Here is an 18,151-nt window from a genome sequence, read left to right as displayed (position 1 = left end):
AGCTGTGTGACAGACAGTGCCCCCCCCCCCCCCGCGCACACACACACACACACACACACACACACAAACACACACACTCTCCAAGGAGGAGTCATGGTGCAAAGGGGAGGAGGGGAGGGGAGCACAACAAGAGGAAAAGGGAGTGTATTTCTCAAAACACACACCTTCCCTCCTCCCATGTAAGAAGCAAGAGGAAGACTCACACACTCGAGTTTTCAGTTGTGCGGCCAGTCACACACAGGTTCACAGGATACTGAGGTTGGGTGAGAGACTAGGAGAGAGAAAGAGAGAGAAAGAGAGGACAAGAGACAGAGGACAGCCACTAGTTGCTCATAGACACTCAAGCTTTCAAGGAGAGCACTGATAGCCTACCATATGTGTGGCTCCTCCCAAGGCTTCACAGTAAGTGTGCATCTTTTTCAAATAATTTAAATTATACTAATGTACTACAGATCTTGTGCTAAGTATTCATATTATTTACCAGTATGAACTAGAGTTAAGTTTTTTTTTTTTTTTTTAGTAACTTATTCATTCACATTTTATTTTTGCATTACAACACTGTCGCACGGAACATAATGGCAAAGTAAGGTAAGGACTGCTTTCTAGAGTTGACCTGTTAAATGTTGTCCTGCGAGCCACACAGCTGTGTGCCTTTGACTCATGTCTTGATTTTGAGAATATATTTTCTGCCGTGTCACTGGGGTTCGATGGTTTCGGAGTGAGCTGTCACACTTGTGATAGTCATTCCGAGTCAGCTGTGGTGACCACACTTCAGAGAAAAATAGGGGGAAACGTCGTCCATAAATCTCGTCTCTCTGCACTTTTATCTACACTCCTTTTGTCCCAAAGAGTAAGCTGAGATATTTGGTTATTGCTGCAAACGTGCATATATCTATTTTAGTTTACTGTGTGAGCTTCAAAGGATTTTTAAATAATTAACACTACTTTTTTTTTTTTTTAAACATCAAAAGGGGAAATACAGTCTTTCCTTTTTAGGCAGGTTAACTAAATATTTGTTTATACGTGATTGTATAGGATTACATGCCATAAAAGCTTCCCTCCAGTCTTCATTTCAGTTTTGAGTTGAGTTTGGTCATTAGGAGGTCACATGAGAGTTTCCCAAATATTACCAACCACAGACCTTATCTATCGCTATCTCAGAGGCAAACTGATGAGCCTGAAAAAGGAAGTTCTGTGGGGGCACATCTGAGCATTGTCTTGTAATCACAAGTCTTCTATCTTCTTCTCTTTCACTATTTGACCGTTTCATCCCATCAGCTGGGGCACTCTGCCTTTGTCAGAGCTGAGGTGCCCGACAACAATCTTCCTGAGAAGAGAGTGATAGACAGTAAGGAACAGACAAAAAGAAAGAGACTTTAGACCTGGCTGAGAGCCAAGTCAGTCAGTTCAGAGGAAGTCTGTGCGATTCACTGGGAGCGCTGATTTCCTTGTGAAAGTGGTGCTGCTACGGGGGCTGACGTGCACAGGAACCTCCCTTATAGCCCAGGGGTTATGATTTGGAGAGTCACAGGATGTATGGGACAGTGGGGGCAATGGGGCAGCAAGCACCAAAGTTCCACTTTGAAGTTTGTTTGTCCGGTAGTTGCTGTTGATGGGAAAGTTAGATTCTCCGCCACTTCTCCTCCTTAACATCCCTGACTTGCCCCCTGCCTTCTCTGTGTCACATCTCGCACTCTGGAATCTAATTTTAGCTCCATTCAAAACTTGACTTCCCTTGTTACCTTAGCTGCTGCTTGAATTGTCTGTGTTTTTATCCCTTATATTGTGACATAAAAGTAAAAGGTAAAAGGAAAAAAATGTGTCTTTGGTCAATACTCCCATCGCCAGAATCATCTGTTTTTTGTTTTTTTTAGATATGGAATGACAGACATTACTTTATGTCTCTATGTTTTCTGTAGGCCTCCTCCTCTCCGTGCACCACAGCCATGTTAACCCCAGTAAGCTCACCGCAAAGCACAGGGGTCATCGCAGCAGCGATGCCAGAGACACAGGATGCAGACATGACATCACTGAGCGAGGCAAACTTTGAGGAGAAGTGCACTTATATCGTCAAGGACCAACATCTGGAGGAAGAGTCCGAAAACAACAGCAAGACACGAGCTGAGAGATCCTTACCCAGAAACCTGGCGCTGAAACGCGGCCACAACTCGGCAGAGGTATGCAGTAAAGCAGATCTCCCTTTTTTGTGTGTGTCATTCAAATTGTCGAGTTTTAAGGAGTTCTTACAAAAACCAAAGCAGGAAAACGATGCAGAAAAACGATCCCAATACATCTAAATGGTACTGTATGTAAGCATGGACTGCAGTTGTTTATGTTTTGTGTAACTGCCGACAGATTACGTCACTCTAACATCCTTCCATCCACTCATCCATCCTGAGGAGGGAAGTACTTGACATGTTGTTGTCTAATTTCAGCCTTTCCTCTCTGCTATGTATGTGTTGGGGCAGAGAAGGAGAAAGGCAAGCCCCTCAGCACACAGCCTGAGATCTCTATGATTAGTAGCTAGTACTGCCTCAGATTCCCAACCCTTTGTTCCAGCACACAATTACACCGTAAAGCAGAGTCCCAGCACCGGCACCCACTTTATGGATTACACCATAAACATCATCCGGATTAAATGCGTCAGTTAAAGTGAGTTGAAGAGGAGGATAGGTTATGTTTAACTGGATGGACTAGGAAATTACAGATAGTGAGATAAATACACGATAGAAGATTAATACAGTGCACTATCGATGAAAAGGAAACATTAGCTTCCCTTAGGCAAGATTAGGGTTGAGCCTCTGTAGATGAAAGATGATTGTCAGGCGAGATCAGAGGAAGTAGCCTCGGCGTCTGCAGTCAAATACCTGTACTACCACTTTGACCTTCTAATAAGGTCTGTCTGGAGTCTGGTTGACACCAAAGAGCAGGATACTTTACAGTAATCTGTGACACAAGGACACCTCAAATAGAGCAGTGTGATGAACGCGTGGGTATAACTAGCTGGACAGACTGGAGATAAACTCTATGGCTAAGCATGTAGTGGTTGATCCAGCTACATACACCAAGCCAGTATTGTTCCAAGATAAAAGAGAGACTACATTACAATTGCTTGGGGGGACTTGAGCTCAAAGTGCAGTTGACTGGTCCGGGTGTGCCCATGACACCTTATCCTCTCTCTCACACCCTGGAGGCTCGAGACACAGGGCTGAGTTTTACACCTGCGGGTAGCAGAACAAGAGTGGTGGTTACATTTTAAAATGGTGGAGAAACTAAAGATAACGTGGGCGACTGGCTCATGAAATATTCAGCATTGCTTGGTTGCTTAATTCCTTTTTCTAGAGATAGCAGTTTTCCAGTGAATTGACCCGATCCCTTTTGTTAATGACCAAGAAACCAGCACAGGGTGCAGAGTCAGATAAGAAGGACTGTATTCCCAACAATGGGAATGTTTTTCAGCTCTGAGTGCATCCGGCTGCTTGCTCAGGCCTCCAATTTGTGTGCCACTCTGTTGTTTGACGATTTCATGTCCTCCTTGTTAAACAGGTGCTTGGGGTGACCAGTAAGGAACTGATTCCTAAGGGAACACGTTTTGGCCCTCTGGTGGGTGAAAGCTACACCAATGAAACACTGTTGAAAGACGCTGACAGGAAGTACTTCTGGAGGGTAAGTAAGCTGCATGTCACTTTCTGGATTTGAGCGCTTGTATGTGAAATTTGTGAAACTTTGTGCGTGTCAAAACTGTGCACATCCTGTATCTGGAGACGCTGCTGTGGCTGTGGCATGGCACGAGTTAGCAGTTGTGGTGAAAGGTCAGACATCCTATGAAAGTAACAACTTAGTCTGCCAATGCTTGGTTACCTTTAAATGCGACTGGATCATATGGGTTTAAATGTGCATGCACTGTAAATGTGTGTTTGCCAGTTCTCTGCATGGCTGCCTGAAGTCACACACACAGCTGTTTGGTTTCAGTGACGCAGCGGTTGTCCTCTCTCTCTCCGCTTCTCTCGGCAGCGGTATCGCTGCCAGTAAATACACCATACACATGTCCGCGCTTCTCAAGACTCATAAACTCTCACACTGACTAAGCAAGGAAGTGGCTTTGAGCCTGAGAACTGTTATGTTACAAATCAGCAGCATCTTCCATTACACACGAGCGCCTGTGTAATTCTACAGTTTAGAGTCAGCAACCTTGAAATCATGCAACCCCAACCAAAAATTGCCACAGCCATAACTCAAGTGACAGCACAGCCTCAAAGAGCAGATAGCAAAAATATTTTTTTTATAGGCTGAAAGGCTATGTCATCACAAAGACGATAGGTGAGAGTCGTAGTGGGCGAGATAGTATACTCTATACTACAATCCAGTCATATGGTGAAATTCTTATTCACGGTTGCTTTCATCACTCTATGACTTGTGTGCCGCAAACACAGGCAGCACCTATCTCACATGAAAGAACACACATTATTTACCATAAAAGCTTTAGGAAACCTGTGATATCATAGTTTCTGATTCAGGGCATGTCATCATCTACTGACTTCTTGTCATATCTCACAATGCAGGTCTTCTCGGAGGGGCGTTTACATCACATTGTGGATGGTTTGATTGAGGAGCGGAGCAACTGGATGCGTTATGTCAACCCGGCCTGTACTGTGGAGGAGCAGAACCTGGTTGCCTGCCAGAGTGGTTTGGACATCTACTTCTACACCATCAAACCACTTCAGCCGGGCCAGGAGCTTCTGGTGTGGTACTGCCCTGAATTCGCCCAGCGCTGTAACTACCCTCCACTGGGCCAACTCGCTATGGACAGTGTTGGTAAGTGTGTGAATATCCATTTCTTATATCTTAACTTAGTGTTTTCTGGACACCTTAAGTTAACAAGAACCATTCCTGTGCCCACGCTTTGAGACACATCTGTTATTGTGGAGTAAAAAGCTCCCAATCAAAGTGCCCGGCGACTGACACACTCTTTGTGTGCGTGTTTAAGAAGTTACTATGTCACACCCACGGCTCTTTTGTTAAAGCAGGACACAAAGGAGGAGAGTAGAGTCCTGAAAGCAGAGAGGGTCTGTCTGCCAGGTATAGTACCTGTGTAAGATGAGACCAATTTCAGGACTATAGGCAATGTTGCAGTTTCCCTTTTTTAACTCCACACAGAAACACAGCTGGCAGCTCTTTGACACACAAAGCATTCGGCTTTTCATTCACAAACACAAAGAGTGCACATGCCAACAGAGAGACCGCATGCACACACCAAAATACTCTTACTCGTACAATTTACACGCACGCTCACACACACACAGAGGCTGCCTGAGGTGCTAACAGCATTCTGGCACGACTCCTCTTATTTATTTGGCTCTTACAGAGGAAGAGAGATAGGAACCGCTCCAGTGACTACTTGAACTTCCTGACAAGACGACCCGTTGACAGATTGATATCTCACTGAGTGTTGGCTGTTTGTTTGGTGAGAGCTGGCCTCTTAGGAGAGGGGGAAGGGTAACATGGGGGAACACACAGTAGATAAAGGTTGCTCTGTGTTTGTTGATGTTAATTGTGTCCAAGAGTAGGTGAAATGTGCATGCATACTTCTGTATTTCGTATTCCTCTGTTGTCAGCTTGCGTCCTATGTCTATGCAGGAGCAGAATCTCTCCTTGTGACTTCCTGGATAGAAAGTGGGAGGATTTGCTCAGATGAATTACAGCTTTGGATTTCATAAAGTTGACCTGTGTGTAGACTTTAGTGGGAAATAAATAGTATTCATAGGTCAGTTATTGTGTTTACGGGTATATATTTTCCACTCCATCAAGCATCTTTAAAAATGATTCATATTGGGTGAAGTCTGTAGTTCATGTCCTACTTGTGGTGGAAAATACTGCCCAGCATTCTAATGTAAATAACATACATTAACCACTAACTCTATGCTATCTGTATCCTGATCAGACGTCTATTGTTTCACATGTGGTGTCCACTTTCATAGAGTGCCACGGCAAGTCTGGGAGACAGGCAAACACACCTTATATAAAACACACACACACACACACACACACACAAACACACACACACACACACACACACACACACACACACACACACACACACACACACACACACACACACAGCATAAAGCTTTGGTCTTGAGGTCATACCTTTGAAAGTAAAGATACACAGTGATTTCAACAAGGAACTCATGTGCATGATCACTTTAATGTCATGGGGGTATGTGTGACTCAACTGAATAATGATGATATTGTTACTGAAAGTCTAAAAATGATTTCACCTGTTTCTGATGTTATGTCCCACTTTATTTGTCCCACAGATCAGAGTCAAGCTCAGAAAAAGACAACAGAAAAACGAGGACACAGTGTCTCTGAAATCCTCCGAGACGAGCCGTCCAAATCCCTGACTACCTCCCCCAGACGTCTGGATAGTCCCTTGTCTCATGCCAACCTCCCAGCAGTTTTTCCCCTGTGCCCCCGTGTTGTCTACCCAATCCAGCCCAACTCAGAATCCATCCATGGCCACAGATATGCAACTCTACCACATCTGCCATCCGGTAGCCATCCAGCTGCCAAAAGACCAGCTCTAAGTGGTCCTGTCCCTTCCAGTTTGCACTTCACCTTTCAGCACAGTCAAGGCCCTGTTATAGCGAAACCTTACCAAGAGCCTTCTGTGCCTGATCGAGTTCATCCTGCACTGAGGCATTCTCCCTATCTACTGCCTAACTACTCGCTCGGTCTTAACAGCATTCTACCTCATTCATACCCACTGTACAGAGATCGACTGAAACCTCACTTAACACTCTCATCTAATTTACTGCCTTATACACACTTCCAACCTCTGGCCAACAGACACAAAGAATTGACACTTGCACTATTCGACACCAAACAAGACCTCATTCTTTCACCAACCAGTGAGAACAGAGAAAGGACAAACTACCTCAGAATCCCCTCAGATACCCTCAGAGATTTCACACACTCTCCTCCCAGCAATGTCCAAGCAGACCTCACTGTACCCACCACGTCCAGTGCTTCATCCATGGTCACCTCACACCGCAGAGCACTGCTCTCTCTTGCGCCTGGAGGACGCTCACCACCAGTGGGCATGGCTGCCTTTTCAGACTGCCTCCCTTCCAAACCCACCTCTGCCACTCAGAGCAATACTGAGGATGCAATGGACCTCAGGAAGATCAGAGGTGGGCAGGTTATTGGCTTCAAGACCCTGTCTTACCCCCTCACCAGGCAGAATGGAAAGATTCGGTATGAGTGCAATGTCTGTGGAAAGGTCTTTGGGCAGCTGTCCAACCTGAAGGTTAGTTCCTCTTCATCATATTTGTAAAGAAGGGTGGGGAAACAATGCCTAAACACAATGTAAACTGACCTGCACAACATTAAAAGTGGCTAGAGAATGTTAGAATTTACCAGCCACCATGGTTTCTTGAATTTGACGGAATTAATAAATGTACGGTAAATACTAAATTCTGACATGTTGTCCTCAGGTCCATCTGCGAGTGCACAGCGGAGAGCGTCCCTTCAGGTGTCAGACCTGCAATAAGAACTTCACTCAGCTGGCCCATCTGCAGAAACACTACCTGGTTCATACAGGAGAGAAGCCTCATGAATGCAAGGTATGACTATATCTTAAATTAAAGAAATAGTTCGACATTTTGGGAAAGATTTATACCATTGTGACGACTGTATGGTAAATATGTGTTTGTAGCCAGCAGTCAAGGGTTACAAAATCTGCCTACCTTCACCTTTAAAGCTCACAAATTAACATGGTATATCTTGTTTGTTTAATCCATACAAGAATTCAAGTGTAAAAATGTCAATTCGCCGTTTAACAATGGGTTATTTTTTTATTTCTTGGCCCTGACTTCATGGAGTCTCCTGGCCAAGAAATAGTTCAGCACATTAATCCCCCATAACACCACAGCTAGATGTTTTTACATTTACAACAAAGCACGTATAACTATTGCTTTAATGACCATAAATCATCCTCAAATATTTCATCCCCTTACGCTATCAAAACTAGAGGTATACTGTTACAGATCTAAAAGATTCTAAAACATTTTCTCCTTGGCTGTTTTGACACAGGTGTGCCATAAGCGATTCAGTAGCACTAGTAACTTGAAGACCCACCAGCGTCTACACTCAGGTGAGAGGCCCTACCAGTGCAAGCTCTGCCCAGCCCGCTTTACTCAATTCGTCCATCTCAAGCTCCACAAACGCCTCCACACTGGAGAACGGCCACACAGGTGTCCTTGCTGCCCCTGTGCCTATCTCCACTACTGCAGCCTCCAGGTGCACCTCCAAGGCTTCTGCCCTCTCTCCCCTGCGGCATCTCATAGACACTCACCGGAGGAGCTACACCGAGTCAATGCGGAGATTGAGAGGTTTGATATTAGCGAGGCGGCAGAGCAGCTAGAGGCCATGGCTGCAGAGGCCGAGTTGGACAAGGGGAATGTTACTGACTTAATAAAGAAGATGGAGACTCATTCCTCTGGCCCCCACGATGACGAAGACGGGGAGACTGAGCTGAGCAACTACACATCAGCAAAGGAGTGTTCTGCCGTTCAGCTGCATCATGCCAGCCCTCTACCTCTGCATTCAACCAGCATCAAGCTGGAGTCAGGCTGCATATCAGAACCCTAAGACAGCCTTGCTAATCCAGCCATATAATCCTTACAGGTCAACTCAGCAGCTGTCTGTTACTGCCCTATTTGAAGCAAAGCCTTATCTCAATCATGGATTGCCTACTCTATGCTCTACACAGGCTGTAGCATGTGAAGAATCAAGACTTTATCACCATGGCCTGGGACCAGTGGCTTGATTGATTTACATCATTGTTAATTTATTCTGTTGCTAACATTAATCTTAAATGTAAATTTGGGACATTTTCTGCAATTTTGTTTTTGTATCTCTGGAACATCTTCATGGAACAACAACTAAATGTGATTTTGCATAAACAAAGCTTGTGGTTAATTGCGTGAGAGTTTCTGTTTATTTGTTTGTGCGTATTTAAGCCACCTATTTAAAGTGTCAATTACTGTACAGGCATGACTATGTAGTATTGGTGTTGAAGTGTTAACACAGATGAAACCTCACTTGTTTGCATGTAATGTATATACTCGCCTTTGTGTGTGTGTAGTGTGCTAATGCGGTGACGTAGATAAACATCCTGTTATGAGTCCTGGGACACTCACCACCAGTAAGTGTCAACCCTTCACCCTGGAAAAAAAAAACACAACTAAATTATTTTTTACTCTCAATAAGATCCGGCTGCTAATTTTGTACATGTACTTCCATATTTTAGTTTCAGTATTAATCAGATGACAGACAATAAACTAACCACCGATGACTCTACAGTTTATTCCGAGACATAAACCCAGATGTTACATTATTTCTGAGTATACTTTTACAGATAACTGTATGATAACATTTACCAACCATATATCTTAGAAAAATGTAGGAATGCTTCACAGATACTACATGAAAATAGCATAACACATTGGCATGCTCTGTGACTTTCTGTGCAGTGTGTATGTTCTGTGATCCTCACATTACCACCCATTTATTAGACAAATTACAACATACAGAGCATGCATCATCAATGCTGATGACACTCCTGATCACAGCGTGCCTTCCAGCTTCTAGTGCTGTATAATTCTTGGGAAAAAAAAAAAAAACAACAACACAGAATCCCTGCGAACCCAGGACCAAGGCCCTGACCTAGTGACCTCCCTATACTGGAGGAAATTAAAACTGTTATCAAGTCTATCACAATGAAATAAGTAAGATATGCATTCAATGAAACATTAGGGTATTTATAATTAAAATAAGTGGAGGGAGGTTGGGGAAGAGGTAATGTTTCCAAGGTGGAGGGAAGGTGAGCTCTGTAGTCACAGTTACAGTGGATGGTCGGTAAACTGATGCCCCTTTAAAACCGCGCAGTGACGTCACATATTTTTGACGGTGGGGGGGGACAGGCAGCGGGAGAAGAAGGGAGCAGCAGCAGATGTATCCAGGGGGAAGGATGCCCAGGATAATGTCACCGCTGTATCCACTCTCTCACCTATCCGTATCATGATAAACGCTGCTGGGGCGGTCGCACGCAGGATGCCGTCGGCGGTCCGGCGGAGCGGATGCTGGATAGCATGGTGCCAGGCGGTCCTGCTCGGCGTGTCGGCGCTGGTTATCGTGGCCGAACGGACCGCTCGTAAGTGGGCTACCACCGCGCTAGCGGGCTGCTAGTTTGCTGACACTGAATATGAAAACAGCGCACGGGACCGTTGTATTTGTGTGGAGAATTTTCCGTGGCTTTAATGAATGAAAAAGGCTGTTGCTCAGCCATTGTGCTTCGTGCTGGAGCTTTCCAGCAGCAGCCGTAGTTCAGGTTACAATTCAAACGGTGACGCAATAGCACAGCCTTTACTATTGAATTGACAAACCTAACGTTTTATTTCATGCAGGGCGATGTGACATTGGCATTGGATAGGTCACAGCCGAAAATGATAACCTTCACAGTAAAAGGTTGTCCTTAATATAGGAGAATAATGCTCACCTTTTAGATTTCTCTCCTACCCACTCTCCAAAACACATTAGCGAATAGCCTATTATTATAATTATTACCAATGCTGTTGGTATTAGTATTAATGCACATCTGGAATCTGTATTGAAAATAGTGTGCACTCCCAGGTGGGACGATTCCCTGACTTAGCAGATCAGTGGGGAAAGGGCAGGACAAAGGAGAGACGAGGTGACTGGCTGTGTTCAAAGTGTGACTTTGCCTTCAGCAGCTATACCATTCCCACAAGATAAAAAAAACAAAAAAGACTGTGCTGCTGCTTGAACTGGGGTCAGCTTGTCACAGGAAAAATTAGACAGTAGTTAAAATTACCAGTGTTATTTTTTTCCACAGTGCAAGAGGTCTTAATTAAAGACACATAATTGCAGGCTGTGTTAAAGCCAGGAGTCAGACTCTGGCCTTTTCTTGGTGGAGCAAGTGTCATCTCATCAGAACAGCTTCCTCTCATATCAAGCTTTAGGATAATTCACTTGAACAAGGTGTATTTGCTCTTTCATTTCTCAAGGACTCTGCTGGCTTATGCAGCTTCTCAATAAATCCGGCTGGGTTTAATGCGTTACCTTTAAAAACTGCATGACTATATGATGAATCGGACTGTACTTCATCTTAACCTAAAACAAACACATCTCACTTAGAAACACAAAATACTTATACCACCTTGCATCTGTGTGTCTGTATGTTTGTGTGTTAGTGATCTACTGTATAGGGTTTTACCTTTGGAATGAGGAGACGCAGTGGGCGGGCCTCACTCTTGGACTCTTTCTACCGGGGACGGCAGTTCAACTGCTAAGTATGAAATGGTACTATGATGACGGTGATGACAGGCGATGCTACCTCTCTTTCATACACATACTGCACTTGGGCATCTTCAAAAGGTAAGCTCTCTGCAACTCCAGATGTTATATTACAACATATAGCATCATTTGTATACATAGAATATGTTGTTAGGATTTAATCCATTGTGTCCCCGTAGGAAACAAACCAAGTACACAGAAAGAAATATTCTGTAACTGAAACCTTCACCAGGAGGTTACTGTCACTTCCTCTGGTATCTTGTCTCCCTCTTCTGGCAGGTTCTGGGACTGCATGAGGTCTGTGTTGCACATGCAGGGCTCAGTGGCTGAGCTTGGAGCGGCTGTCATGCAGCAGGCAGATGTTGCTGCTCTTTGGTTGCTGGAGGCCCTCGTCCTCACGCTGCCTCAGAGCCTGCTGCAGGCATATGTCGTGGTGTCCACTGATGTGGGCATCATGTCCCCAGGTAAACTGATGTTAGCATGAAATATTGGCTCTGCATCTTGTTTGTGGCATGTCAGTTGTTGTAGACAGTGTCAGCATAAGAGATACGAGTTGTTTTTTTTCATACTTTCACCTTGTGTTTTTACCCTCAGTGGCCTATTGCTGTGGTCTGTGTGTGCTGTCTATTTCCTGGGCCCTGGTGCTGTACAGCAGAGCCTGCTGTCTGATACGACCGGGCCACCTGGCCATGCCTCCGGCAGCCCTGCTGTGCCAGCTGGTGTGGAGGGCAGGCATGCTGGGTGCAAGGGTGACTTGCCTCATGTTCTTTGCCAGGGTCTTTAACTGGTGGGTCTGTGGAGTAGCAGGTGAGCAGCAAGCTCCATGGGTGATTTTGTGTAGCTGACACTTAACGTCTGGCACCTTTTTGAAAGGAAGAGAAAGGGTGCAATGAAATGATAATATATTATTGCTCTATAGTAACATAGTACACAAATGCCAGTAGAGCTCAATGACTAATTTAGGTAGAGATTCTTATTAATTTATACTAAAGTTAATGAGCGATGTAATTATCCTCAGAGTGATGCAGCATGTCCTCTTAATCCAGTTTTCACTTGCCTCTTTGCATCAGCTTGATACACTGCATATGGATTCCCTATTGCGCTTGTACTGTATGTCCTCCTCTACTTTTACGTTGACCTCTAGGATTCCACTGGCTCACGGCCTCCTTCTGGCTGGTATCACAGCAACCGGACATCTGCACCGGCCCCTGGTGTTGGCGTGCCTTTAATGGCATTATGGGGCTAGTCCACATCTTCTTCTTCCTCAACGTCAAAGACGGACCCTCACGCTTCCGCATGGCCAGTTTTTATGCAGTAAGACGTGACTTTTCACTGCGATTGATTCTGGTGCCTGTTTGTAATGTTTTATTCTGCCTGTTTTCAGCACTGCCTCGTTGACTTACACACAGGGCAACTACACACACATAGATATACACACACAGGCAGACAGTTTGCATTGTCGTCCTCACCTCTGCTTGCCTAGCTTACAATGACATAAAGCTTTCAACAGATGACTGATGGTGTGACCTCTACTCCTTCAGTTCATGCTCGTAGAAAACGCCACTCTGCTGCTGGCCGCCTCCGACTTCCTTAGCGAGGCATCATGGGACAACATGACCCTTCCCACCACTGTGCTGTGTAGCTTTTTCCTCGGTGAGTCACTCTCTCTATCTGCGCTCCCTTTGTTGTGGAACAGATTTGTCTCTGATGTTTTAATGTTCAATGCTTATAATTAGACTAGTGACAAAACGTCCAATAGTTTCGGTGGTATCTTAGTAATTAAACCCCAATGGTGATTCAAATCTATTAAAACTAATTCTAAGTAAGGAAACCACAGCTATGGCATTACAAATAGTAATAGCCCTTTGAGAACTACTACTTGTTAAATAACAGAGATATTAGAAACACAATTGATGATATAGTGCAAGTTTACCATCCTAACAAAGACATTATGTGCAAAATATTTATATGTAGGATATTCAGATTTTTTTTGTCATTTTAGGTATAGTTGAACATGATAGTAAATAAACTGATCTTTAATGCATTGAAAATTAAGCAATCAAGTGACAGTGAGCTGTAAAATACCAAGTACAAGTATACTAAATTATGCTGAGTGTACTAAAGTCAACGGTTTCCTGTTCTCTGCTTCCCAGGCGCTACCTCTCTTGTCCTATACTACCGGTTCCTCCATCCCAAGTCAACAGAGATCAGCCAGGGTATGAACAACAACCACATGGGCAGCACATGTATAGATCGAGGGGAGTCATCCTACTCTCTCGGGGATAAAAGCCTTCCAGCTGCCTCCATTCAAAACCACGGCAGCTTCTCCCTCTCAGGTGTGGCTGGTTCTCTGCTGGAGCACCCAGGAGCCTGTGGGGGCCGGGGTAACAGCTCCTGCCCTTGCTACCACCACCACTGGCTCCTAATCCGCCTGGCTCTGAAAACAGGAGACCTGGGGAAGATCAACAGAGCATATGGGGCCGACGGAGCAGCAGCCATACTGGACATGGAGGAATATAACCAAGAGTTTAAGAGTAACGAGGGCATGACTATCACAGCAGGAGGCAGCTGTGGGGCAGTTTCCACTTCTGAGTCTCAGGGGAAAGGCCTGGCACCTCTCTCGGACTGCAAAGATGAGTTTCAGAGTGTGAGCGAGCCCACATCAACCGGACAACCGGAAGAAGAGGATGACAGTCTGGAGATGGAGAGCCCGATGGAGTCACCCACATCAGATTTCAAACGGAGCTCACCAGAGGGCAAGTCTGTGTTTGGAGACAGCCCCGAGCCGTACTTCTGCCCTACAGAGTCAAGTTCAACCTTATATTTCAGCGCTGATCCTCAGTCTCCCAGCAGTGCCAGTAACCCCCGTTTAGACCGGGACATTGGGGGTCTGGAACAAGGGGTGCGCCTCACCTCAATCCCCAGCGATCCAGCCCTTCACAGAGATATTCGTGGGCTAATGGGCCGAGTTGGGCCACGCTGCACTTCCACTCCTAAATTGGACACTGGAGCGCTGGACTCCCCATCTAGTGTCCCTCATTTCACAGGTCCCAGGAGGCAGCTTATAATGTCCCGAAGAGATGAAGACGATAACTTCTAAGTTTCTCAAGACAGAATCAGGGAAAAAGTAACAGCAACTTATCCAACATTAAAGGAAAATACCAGCTTTTTGGAAGGCTGCTTTTCCATCTGCTCAGTGCTGTAGGATGAGAAGGCTGCCAGAGATTTCACCTCTGTATGTCTACATACAGTATTTAGTACACTGTGGGGCGTAGTATACACAACATTTTGGGGATAATGCTAAGTGAACCTGTATTCTTCTCACATCATAACTATTTTCTAAAAGCAATGCTTTGCCCAAGTGCTGGACACACAGAGGTGAAACATTTAGCAGTGTTTTCATCAGACATGAAGATAATTAAAGAGCTAATTGGCCACAAGGGTGGTATATGGAGCTCAGACACACCTATCTGACTAAACTTTTTTTTCTATTGGTTTGGTAGCAATTAACTTAAAGGAACACGCCGACTTATTGGGAATTTAGCTTATTCACCGTAACCCCCAGAGTAAGACAAGTCGATACATACCCTTCTCATCTCCGTGCGTGCTGTAACGCTGTCTGACGGTTCCAGCATTAGCTTAGCCCAGCACAGATCCTGCAGGTAACTGGTTCCAACTAGCCTACTGCTCCCAATTGTGACAAAAGTGACAAAATAACGCCAACATGTTGTGATTTGTATAGTCACAGCGTGTACAAAAAACAACGTAACATGAGACACAGCCGTCTTCTAACAGTAAACAAACCGGGAACTATATTCTCAGACAGGCTTGCTGCGAGCATATCACTCCGCCCAAGTACTATATTCTTCCGCTTGAGAATATAGTTCCTAGTTTTGTTTACAGTTAGAAGACGGCTGTGTCTCATGTTACGTTGTTTTTTGTACACGCTGTGACTCTATAAATCACAACATGTAAATAGGAACATGTTGGCGTTATTTTGTCACTTATTCGGAGCAGTAGGATTACTGGAACCATTCACCTGCATGTTCTGTGCTGGCCTGATGCCGCTGGAGCCGTCAGACAGCGTTACAGCACGCACGGAGATGAGAAGGGTATGTATCGACTTGTCTAACTCTGGGGGTTACGGTGAATAAGCTAAATTCCCAATAAGTTGGCGTGTTCCTTTAAGCCTCAAGAGTTATGCTGTGCAACAAAAGTGAACACTGTTTCTACCAGATTGTTATAACATATTGAGGAAGTAGCCATGACTTTTATTAATAAAAGTCATTAGAAATATGCAGCTTTTTTATGATTTCAGGCAACTGATGGTCTTTATATTACATACCGAAACTGCTGTTATTCATGTTAAAAATTGCCAGCAGTAATGAGAACAGATCTTAAGGGGACAGGAGTGTCTGACCTCTGAATCTTTACTCTCTCAGCATAAGCCAGAACGTTGTTGGCTTCTTAAAAGCACAAGTATCTTCTATACCATACGTATATTGCTGTGATTTTTTGTTATTCCCATAAAAAAATCCCCTGTCCCATCATAGAATAATATACTGTATTTTTTGTATAATCATATTAACTGCCATCGCTTTGAGCAGGGCTAGTGTGCCAACCTGGCAAAAACTGTTTAATGTTTTATCTTTATTTACATGTTGACCATGTAATTGCTAACATGTCTTTTAAATTTACATTATGTTGGAGGGGGGGGATAATGTCTCAGGCACTGACTTTAAAAGCTTTCAAATGTCTATTGTGTAACAAAATGAAAGATGCTAATGAGGTACTTGTAGTGACTTTTTTATGTGCTCTGGATTGCTATTGCTAGGGCACAAATGAATTTTTGCTCATTACTGTTCTGTAAACGGTATGAAATCCACTAACAAAGCAGTGAAATGATGCTGGTTTTTCTCTTGAACCCAGGTGACTGCCTAGCCACTGGTGGCTTTAAATAAGCAATAAATAGCCGACATATTGGGGTGACTGAATACAAGTGTTTGTAATTATTTAAACGTTGTTTTTATGGTCATGGTATCAAAGTAAGTTGTTTTTAAGTCGAATTGTTGGGAATTGGGAAGAAGTATTCAGATTTTTTACTTGAGTAAAAGTAGCAAGTAGAAATACTCTCTTAAAGGTGCAGTAGGTAAGACTTATATAAAACTAACTTTCTGTCATATTTGCAGAAACTGACCCTATGTTCCAGTAGAACTACATGAAGCAGGTAATTTAAAAAATAAAATCTGGCTCCTCTGGCAGCCTGTAGTGCAATTTGCAAAAATCCACAGCTCCCTGTTCAGTTGCACCAATCAGGGCCGGGGGGGGGGGCGTGTCAATCACTGCTCATGCTCATGCTCATGCATTTATTCTCCCTTGTGGGGGGAGGGGCTTTTGGGCTTTAGCGGAAAGGGGGGAGGAACTGAGAAGTTGTCGATGTTCAAATGTTTTGGCTAAGTCCCGGATCTTCGCAATCCTACCTACGGCACCTTTAACAGGTTAAAGTCATGCATTCAAAATCTTACTTAAGTAAAAGTAATAAAGTATTACCATCAAAATATACTTAGAAGTAAAAGTACTCGTGCAGAATGGCCCATTTCAGAATTTTTTTTATTATGTTATAGTTATATACATAGGTTATAGGTATAGGTATGTTATGTTATAGGATTATAATTAGTAATGCATTAATTTGTACATTAATTTAATGTTGCCGCTGGTAAAGGTGGAGGTAATATCAATAACTGTATTGTGTTGAGTAGCTTAACCTATAATAATATATAATGTAGTTGATTTCTATTTTATATTAACAATCTAAACCTACAAACTAACTAAAGCTAAAGTGGAATTACTGAAGTTAATAAAGTAAATGTTATAACAGACGGAACTTTTTGTGTACATGGTCTTAAAGAAGGTATTTATGGCACTTGCCCTTTAAGAAGTCACGCATGCGCAAATCAGTGAGAAAGTTAACTGCTGAACTTCGTAGTCAGAAAAATTCTGATTTATAAAATAGCAGGGATAACACCATTGAGTTGACATGGCATTTCGCCGAAGAAACAAGAGTTACCCTTTCTTCAGCCAGGAATTCTTAATTCAAAACCATGCCGACATCGTCTTCAGTTTGGTGATTTTCATTTTGATTGGATTGATGTTTGAGGTGAGATGAACTCAGATTATCTTTTTCTTCCCTCGTCTCGCTCAGCTGTTTTAAAATGGCAAGCCCGCTGCTGCACATTCAAAGATGTAACTTTGTGCGAAGTGGAAACGTTAGGTCGAAACTATCTTTTGCTCTTTTTTTCTTTTTTAAATGTTTGCTTGTTTGTCTGCATCTGAGCTTTCTATCAGTGTAATGAGTTCCGTGGATATGATGGCTGCTTAATACCGCAGTTTTTTTTAACAAGTTTTGTTAACAATGAATGTTGCTCAGTTCGCAGTCAAAGTAGCGACGTATACTTTTCAACTAAGCAAGAAAGTTACAGCTGAAAACAGCTGTAACTGCACCTTTTACACGTTTATTGCTAGTTAAATGGTCAAAGTTTTCGGTGTCTTGCTCTTAAAACTTGAATTTCTAACGGAGTTTTAACCATAGACTGCGAAAAAAAGAAGACCTTTAACCGGGATACAATTGAAAACTCATCTGTTGGTATAAGTGGCTACTTATAAACAACATACTGTGACTTATTTTGTTTCCTAAAATGTACGTTTTTACCCTTTTGACAATGTCTTGTTCCAGTTTCCAGCAAAAACGTACCGCTGCAACATTTTGGTTCCA

The 18,151-nt window shown here is 43.6% G+C and overlaps 3 protein-coding genes across 4 annotated transcripts in view; all 3 read left to right on the top strand.

Moving 5' to 3' along the window:
- The first annotated feature begins 236 nt into the window (after nt 1-236).
- prdm1c (PR domain containing 1c, with ZNF domain) lies at nt 237-9,220 on the top strand. Its single transcript, XM_028604824.1, has 7 exons — nt 237-402; nt 1,920-2,177; nt 3,547-3,666; nt 4,563-4,815; nt 6,318-7,309; nt 7,497-7,625; nt 8,095-9,220. Exons 1-7 carry the CDS (start codon nt 376-378, stop codon nt 8,650-8,652), a joined length of 2,337 nt encoding a protein of 778 aa, XP_028460625.1. The 5' UTR covers nt 237-375; the 3' UTR covers nt 8,653-9,220.
- A 763-nt stretch (nt 9,221-9,983) lies between these two features.
- Nucleotides 9,984-14,926, top strand: xkr5a (XK related 5a). 2 transcript variants are annotated; one of them, XM_028604825.1, is made up of 7 exons: nt 9,984-10,216; nt 11,277-11,460; nt 11,659-11,843; nt 11,974-12,186; nt 12,524-12,693; nt 12,921-13,032; nt 13,533-14,926. In XM_028604825.1, exons 1-7 carry the CDS (start codon nt 10,084-10,086, stop codon nt 14,477-14,479), a joined length of 1,944 nt encoding a protein of 647 aa, XP_028460626.1. In that variant the 5' UTR covers nt 9,984-10,083; the 3' UTR covers nt 14,480-14,926. The 2 variants fall into 2 exon arrangements, with proteins under 2 accessions (XP_028460626.1, XP_028460627.1); XM_028604826.1 differs by lacking the exon at nt 9,984-10,216 and having other exon boundaries at nt 11,331-11,460; nt 11,612-11,843.
- A 2,382-nt stretch (nt 14,927-17,308) lies between these two features.
- Nucleotides 17,309-18,151, top strand: part of tram2 (translocation associated membrane protein 2) — a 6,670-nt gene continuing 5,827 nt past the window's right edge. Inside the window, exon 1 of the mRNA XM_028604827.1 lies at nt 17,309-17,536. Within this exon, the coding sequence (XP_028460628.1) occupies nt 17,417-17,536 (120 nt within the window). The 5' untranslated portion in view covers nt 17,309-17,416. The remainder of the gene's footprint in view (nt 17,537-18,151) is intronic.

Source organism: Perca flavescens, chromosome 18, assembly GCF_004354835.1.
Source record: "Perca flavescens isolate YP-PL-M2 chromosome 18, PFLA_1.0, whole genome shotgun sequence".
Lineage (NCBI taxonomy): Eukaryota > Metazoa > Chordata > Actinopteri > Perciformes > Percidae > Perca > Perca flavescens.
The sequence above is the reverse complement of the archived record's forward strand: the minus strand, read 5'-3'. Positions and strand labels throughout refer to the sequence as shown.